Source organism: Sorghum bicolor, chromosome 8, assembly GCF_000003195.3.
Source record: "Sorghum bicolor cultivar BTx623 chromosome 8, Sorghum_bicolor_NCBIv3, whole genome shotgun sequence".
Lineage (NCBI taxonomy): Eukaryota > Viridiplantae > Streptophyta > Magnoliopsida > Poales > Poaceae > Sorghum > Sorghum bicolor.
Window position 1 is genome coordinate 37,082,900 of NC_012877.2, and position 8,275 is coordinate 37,091,174.

The 8,275-nt window shown below is 41.8% G+C and overlaps 1 protein-coding gene across 1 annotated transcript; it reads left to right on the forward strand.

The window, feature by feature from the left end:
- Nucleotides 5,909-6,580, forward strand: LOC110437564. Its single transcript, XM_021466036.1, has 2 exons — nt 5,909-6,138; nt 6,262-6,580. The coding sequence occupies exons 1-2, from the start codon at nt 5,909-5,911 to the stop codon at nt 6,578-6,580; spliced, it is 549 nt and encodes a 182-aa protein (XP_021321711.1).

The window sequence follows — 8,275 nt, forward strand, 5'->3', positions numbered from 1 at the left end:
TTATTCTATTTGCTTATGTTCTTAATTATATTGTTCTTAGTTTACCTTGATTATATATTTAGTGAAGTTAGATTAGAATTATGTTTATGCATAGGATCGTATAGTGCTTACTCATTAGATCGACGGGTAAGTGGTAAATATTGTGTAGACGTGGTGCCTAGACCGTATTTATCTGCGATTACCCCTTATAGTCTGGAGCTTGAGTTAGATCATAGGAGTGACAGTCCTGTTGAGTCCTTTGTATTCATTCTCCTAATTTTAAGGATTGTAGAGCACCATTACTACAGGAAAGTTCTTGCTATGTTCATGATCTTTCTTGCTAATATCACTATGCATAGATATAACCTTTTCTAGTGATGATGCTAGGTGTACTTGCACTAATCAAAGTATGCTTTGACAGTATAGTTAGAATACTTAGGATTTATTCTTGTAGATTGTCCTAATACCATGCTAGTGCTATAGACTTAGAGTAATCTAATTGAGATGATTATCATGTTTATCTTATGGCTATGAATTCTTATTTATCCTATGTCACTTATTATTCATATTCATATATTTATCTTATGTGACACTTACCCTGCATGAGAGATAGATAAAGGAATGGTTATGGTCTCCATGATTACATGCAGTGCTCATTGCTCATTATCCATTGCAAGTCCATTCGTAGTGGTAAAATTATAAATAACGATACCTGGAATACTCCTGGTTAAAATGCTACATCGGTATTATCTGTGCACTTGCGGATCCTTTATTTATTTATTTATTTATTCCTAGAAAAGCATATAGATTTAATACTAGCACTTCTACATCATGTTAGGGATGACAACCTAGCTTAAGTGATGTTAAGTAATTTTGACGCCGTTGCTAAAGATAGATTTAAAGTCTATTCTTATTAGTTGCGTTAAGAAGTGTCAACAGTAGCATAGAGTTTGGACCATGTGAGTTCAACCTAGGGAATATCATTCTTATGATAGAACTTGTCAAGAAACTTAAGAAGAGCTCTGATTTCAATAATCCCTAAACCCCCTCATACTTGGCTTTGTAGACTGTCTCCTAAGCAAGTAGATAGGTTCTTTTCCTGCTTATGCCCCCCTTATTCCATATATGATCCGATCCTAGGAAATGTAGAGGATCGAGATCACTATGAGTCGATGGACAATGAAATACAGTGATTTTTTCCTTATGTTTTTTGTTCTTCTGTATGTATGTATAGAGATATGTCATCATACCACAACACCCATGTTTAATGCACTAGCAAGCTTATGCTTTGGTAGCAAGGAGTGTCACTAGGTATTGTAGAAGGAGTGCTTGTTGCTTAGGGCCACAATGTTCATCAACAGCCCTGACTGATAGTCGATTTGGGATGGAGGGAGAAGTTGAATTCAGATTTGGGGTCATCACGACCGTCAAAGGATGGATGCATAGTTGTTAAAATGTTTCCTATAAAATTTCTGTTGACGGTCGAAAACGTCAACTTTTATTAGAACTTTAGACCCGAAGGAAAACACGAAAACAAACTAGCCTAGGATTTTATCTGACAATTTCCATGAGTTTTACATATTATGTATTTTCTAGGGTTAATTTTAGAAAAGCTGAAAAGAGGGATTCTAGTGCAAAATGAACATGAAACTTATCCACCACTGCAACATCACAAACGGGCCGTGGGAAGACTCTGAAAGACACCCGAAGAGTCGGGGGGGCAGAGGCTGCCAGGTGGGGCCGGCCAGCCCCACCCTAGCGCTGGCCGGTGCCCCCCTATTTGGGTTTCGGCCCCCTTCTAGAATGTTCCTCCACCGCCTATGAGGAGTCATCTCAGCCCTTGGTTAAGTCGGTTTGATCCTACGGCGCACGCGCATCCCACTAGACTATAGATACAGGGGTAGACCCCCTAGAGACACCAAACCATCAACTCATTCATCAAGGCCTCAAGCCATCAAGCATCAAGAGCCTTCTAGTTCATAGTTCTAGTTAGTTAGATTAGAAGTAGAGGAGATCTAGTTCTTCATCGGGATTTGGAGCCCCTAGCGTAGGTCTGGAGTGCAAGAGTTCGGTAATAGATCTAGTTCTTACTTTATTATATTCAATTGCATATTAGGGAGACATTATACTTAATAGATTCATATGTTCTTAATTACAATTGTCACTGTCTACTTTGATTATATGTCTAAGATAGTTTGGTTTGATCTTATTGAATTCATGTAATTGCTCGTATAGCGTTTACCTAATAGATCTTTGGGTAGATGGTAGACAATATGTACACGTGGTGTCTAGATATCTTGTTTATCTGCGAGTGCACCCTGACGTGCCGGGACGAAGTGGTAGACCGCGTAGGTGACAGCTACGTTGGATCCTCTGTAGTCCACCCTCCATACGTAGGACTAGCATGGGCGTGGTCACAATGGAGGTGACCCTTGTGTCTTAATACCCTCATTAGTTGATGCCTCTTTACATGTGATTATGATATAGGGTTAGCTCAACAATGATTTCTAGATGTAACTGCACTAATTAGAGTTATTCAGTGATGTAGTTATAGAATTACCTTAGATCCAACTCCCTAGTTTATCCAATGGCTAACTATGATTATGACTAGTAGATGCTCTAATGATTATCCTTAATTGTGATACTTGATGATTATGCTATCATTATTTTTTACCCTTATTTATCTTGTGACCTCTACCTATTATGAGTAGATTAGACTACCTTGGTAATATCATTTATTCATCCTATATAGTTTCTTATCAATATAATAGATTATAGTTTAATACATAGCCTTCCTTGTGGTATAAATATAAATCGACAACCTATATACTTCCCTAGGTAAAATGCTACAACGGTATAATTATCTGTCCGCTTGCACAACCCATTTAGTTTACAATTATATTCATATCTTTTATTTCTTCCTAGTCACAATAGTACATGTGAATCTATAATAAATTCCTAGCAATATAATTAGGGATGACAACCTACTTCATGTCTAGGAATGTTTGTAATTAAGGAAGTGGCTAGTTACTAATTGACAAGTTAACTATATATCGTGCATTTCTGGCGTTGTTGTTAGAGGTAGGGATTATCTCTATTTTTAGTGATGACGGTAGTAAATGTTAACAAGCATTTTTGGCACCGTTGCCGGGGAAGGCACAATAAACTTAGGATATATTGATAACATATATACGTATGGATAAAGTCATATTACCTATCGATTTCTAACTCAATCAGGTATACCCTTCATCGTTATTATTTTCTTATCTTATGCAGGGTGATGAATGAATGGTTTTTCTCTTCCAAGAAACTTTATTGAAGATCCAGAGAAACTCCTTACAAAGAAGAAGTTTGTAGAAGCAAGAGACAAATTCGAGTCACCATCTAGAACACCATCTGCTACTCAAGCTAGTTCTTTAGAGAAGCCAGCTCTAATATTGGAAGAAGATTGAAGAACAAGTAGAAGAACAAACAAAAGAGCATTTAGGTGAAAACCTAGCTCCTATGTTTGAAAACATGGCTGAGAAGACACTGCAAGAGTTCTGTGCCCCAACAACATTAAACATTCCGACTAGACCAGTAGTCAATACTGGGAGAATGGAGTCGAGCTCAAGCCTGCTCTCATTACCATGGTTCAAGCCAGCCAATTATGTGGAAAAGCTCATGAAGATGCAAGTGCACATTTACAACACTTTCTATAGATCTACAGCACCTTCACGATCAGAGGAGTACCAAAAGATGCTACCTTACTCTGTCTTTTCCTGTTCTCATTATTGGGGAAAGCCAAGCAGTGGTTCTACATCAACAAAGACAAACAAAATACATGGGACCTATGCTCGACTGCTTTCTGTTGGTACCCCTTATCCTATAATTATGAACATCATTTTAATAAGTAAAATAAATAGATGGTAGGGCTTTTAACTAACCTTTCCACAAGTTTTGTTGTGAATGTCAATTTCAGGAATGACACATGGAAAGGTGCAAAAGACACGAGAAAGCGCAATTCGAGAAAGCGTATTCAGAAAAGGCGCAAATCAAGATAAAATGGAAAAGCCCACCAAAACACCGAACCAAATCCATCCGTAACCACGGGGGAGGTCCAGGCGCAGAGTAGAGTCCACCACCAGAAGGCGGTTGGCAAACGCCACCGTGGGGGTGCGGCCGCACCAGGGTGCGGCCGCACCACGGGTGGGCCCTCCTGGCCACAGCCTTCTGGAGAAACGTGCGAGGCAGTTTCCTAAGGACGGTTCCACCAACGATCAACGCAGATGGAAAGTGGAAACCGCCCTTGGAGGTCAGTTCTGGACCTTTCTATGTAGGGATCGCCCTTTTTGCATAGAGCCCCCTCCTCTTGGGCTATAAAAGAGAGGGAGAGCGCCCCCCATAACACACACTATCATTTGGAGCCTCTGACCTTACATTCCTCTTGTATTCTTTAGATTAGTTTTAGTGTTATAGCAAGGCAAGAGCTAGCAAGTAGAAATTGTATCTTTGGAAGAAAAAGAACACCTCGGTATGAATACAATACAGTTCTCTTTCATGTTCAAGTTCTTATCTTATTTATATAGCAATGCATATGAACTAGAGGATAGTCTTGTTCATGTTATGATCATGATATATGAACTGGCATATAGTTTATGTGTTATGTTCTTGACATATTCATCATTGTTCTTCATCGTTCATCAAGTTAGTATGAATAGAGGAAGAATTAGGGATGAGATGACGATTCGTTGGGCTGTGGTGGCTGCTCCTAACTTAGCCTATCACTCCGAAGGGGTGGGGTCCATGGGGGTTAGGAGTTGTTTCCAATTACACGGTTGTGGTGCTCGGGTATGCGGAGATCAGCAGATATGCAGGTATCTTTCAGGCAGAGGGGTAGGTGGCAGGGTAGTGACAGCCCTGTCCATCCTTTGTAATCCCCCACGATCAGGTATTCCAGTAGGAGTTATGTAAAGTCTCTATCGGCTGGGATGTCCAGCTGCGGGGATCTCCCTATCATCCCAGACTTGGTTCTGATGCTAGACATGCTAGTTAGATGTTTACGAACAGTTCTTTGCATAGCTATATACGACCAATGCCTGCTCATTTAGATATATTCTTCTCTTTATTTTATCTTTTATCCTTGAGGTTGGCTCAGATGTGTGTCCACTATCTTTGAACTATAACTTACCCCTGTCTACGCTATCTTTACCTATGCATTCAATAAGTAATCATGTTTGTACCAAAGCTAGATGCATTTATCCTGCCTTCCTATGGGAATTATAAACAACGATACCCACTGATGGGTTGAAATGCTACAATGATAGTTTCGTGCGCTTGCGGATTTATCCTTATTGAACTATTGATTGGTGTACCTAAGTACCGTTACTTAAGATTGTAATCCTCGTGTACGCCCCAACGGCGTCGTGCCACAGTATTGCATATCGCTAGTAAGGATGGTTAGGAAGGCCGATCTAGCAGTTCTAATCATCAGTACCAGACTGCATTACTTAGGCCGAAGTTGTACGGACCGAGAGTTACCTTTCTAACGTAATGGTGGTTAGGAATGTCAATCCCAACATTTCTGGTGTCGTTGCTAAGGATGGATTTATAGTCTATCTTTAGTAGCGACGCTAAGAAATGCCAACAAGCATTCTGGCACCGTTGCCGGGGAAGGCAAAAGGAAATAAAAACATCTAGCTTTGGCATTTAGCATTGATTACAAAATAAGCAAATGGTAGCAATAGTTTAGGCAGGTTAACTTCACTTGTTTTCTTCCTCTTTTTATTGGAAAGAAAACAGTATAGTGTATGAATGGCTTGACCTGTCGAGCAACTTCATCAACAATCTGGAGGCACTCCCAAGGAAGAACAGGTCCCAGACCGCTTCTTCTTCTGCTACTCCACCGACAAACAAACCATTCACCCCCACACCATCTGTTTCAACAACCATGGCCAGGTCACTCCACGACTATTCCACCCCCGCTGTTGCCAATGTGCCCGTTGGGCCCGCAGTCAACACTGGGAATGGAAACTTCAAGCTTCGCACTGGCCTACTCACGATGGTGCAGGCAAACCAGTTCCATGGCTTGCCACACGAGGACGCAAATGCTCATCTTCAACAGTTCCTTGAGTTGTGCGACACCATCGTCATCAAAGACGTCGCATCAACTAGCATCAAGTTTTGCCTATTTCATTTCTCCCTTGCGGGGAAAGTGAAATAGTGGTTCTACAAGAGCAAGGTAGCTATCAACACATGGGACAAATGTTCCACAACGTTCCTCGTCATGTTCTTCCCCTTAAGCAAAACCAGTGCTCTAAGGAGGGAGATATCCAACTTCCAACCAACATCACTCGAGTCCATCCCTAAAGCATGGGAAAGGCTGCAGGACCTTGTCCGAGCCTATCCCCACCATGGAATGGAAGATTGGCTTGTGCTCCAGAACTTTTATGAGGACCTGACAACCATATCAATGGAGCACCTTAACGCCACAGCTGGAGGGGCATTCCTCTCCCTCACCATTGAGAATGCCACCACACTCATCAAAAAGATTGTGGCAAACCAAAGTTGGGGAGAAGGAAGAGAAACACAAGACGACATGTATTCTGTGAAGGAGACGTGATTGCTTGCTGCAAAAGTAGACCTCCGAATAAAGAGGTTGGACGACCATGCCACCAAGCTCACGAAAGGCACCGTCCAAACCATGGGCTCACACATGAAGTGGGAAGTCTGTGGAGATGTTGGCCATTTGGGGAACAACTGTCCCGAAACCCAGGAGGAAACATCCTACATCAACAATAGGTTTTGCCAACATCAGCAACCAGATAATAATGGGTGGAACAATCATAACCACCCACAAGGTAATTCTTCCAACTTCAATATGAATTACGATTTCAATCATCTTTCCTTGACAAGCTTCGTTTTAGAGCAACCTAAGTTTAATGCTGTTGGTGCAAAAGCTGATCTACAAAGACAAAGGGCTAATACCCAATGCAAACGTTAAGGCGTGCCAGCCGATCTGACCTTACAATCGACAAAGGTGGTAACTCGAACACTTTGGTCCCGACAACAGCGATGCGCTCGGATGTCACGGCCAAGAGGTGCTCACACGAAACTCGAGAACACGCCGAGTTTGACTCGACGAATTCCTAAGAACTCGTAGTAAAAGGAAAATATGACGAAGTCGTCGAAAAGTAGATGCTGGAATATGAGTAAAAACTTGTGTTTGATTGATTGATAGATAGATGTCTCATTACATTGCCCTAGGGTCTACATTTATACCCTGTCCAAAGAGCTACAACCAGACATGACTAGGACTCAATTTTCAAATTAAACAGAATCCGTATACAAAACAAATCCTAGTAACTAAGGAAAACATTAAACCATCCCCCATAACCGATCAGGACACTGCCACGAATCAATCGGCAACTTCCGTGCCTTTTTCAGAGTCATCGGCAGACTACCTGTTACAGCCATCGGCAAACACCGGCACTGATCATCGGCACGAATACGTCAGCACTTCTGGACTTGGTCATATTCGGTTGTTTCCCATCGGCAACCACCTTTATCGACAACTCCCTTGTAGACTAGTCACCATTGCTCCATCTACCGATCTACATCCCATTAACTCCAGGCGTGTATCAAAAGATACGTGTCCAAAAATGGTGTCAACACATGCCCCCCAATTTTGGAGTATAAAATCATTAATGCTCCGAAATTCTCTGCAGTAATGACGCCTTTCCACAATTACTTCTCCCAATTTGGTAATCAGCCGCCAAATCTAAACAACCTTGGCCCGATTCTCCTACAGGTTCCTCGAATTCCTCAACCTCTTGAACCGAACCTCCCCACTTATGCGCTCATCGGCAATATTACCGTTATAGAAAACTGCCGATGGGCCGACCAGGCGATCTTGCACAGTAAAATATCTTCAAAATCATGACCGCTTGCTATCAAATCACCTGCGCAATCCCTTGATTACCGTGCGAACAGTTACCATATCCACCTGAACACCCTCGGATTTCACGGATGCGGCAAAGAGATAAGTCAGATTTTCCCCTGCCCGTTTTGTCCTATAAATACTTCCTTCTCTGGTACTCTTTCTCCATCTTGTCATTCCACAGCCCAAAATCCACCTTCCTGGCGGCGGCATTGCCTGAGAACTCCAAGAACTCCAGCAAGGACCTCCTCCACCAATCTTCCAAGTCTTCAACCTTCTTCCTTGGGAAGAAATGGCCATCAACTTCATTGTTCCTGAGGTCAGTTTACCATCCCTCTCTTTTCTGCACTCTTGTTGTACTCCTATTCATCTATGATT

Bases quoted from the DNA above. Each gene is read 5' to 3' on its own strand.
- LOC110437564 (XM_021466036.1), top strand. From the start codon at position 5,909: ATGGCCAGGTCACTCCACGACTATTCCACCCCCGCTGTTGCCAATGTG. The intron at 6,139-6,261 runs GTTTTGCCTATT...CTTCCCCTTAAG, and splicing joins GTCGCATCAACTAGCATCAA to CAAAACCAGTGCTCTAAGGA.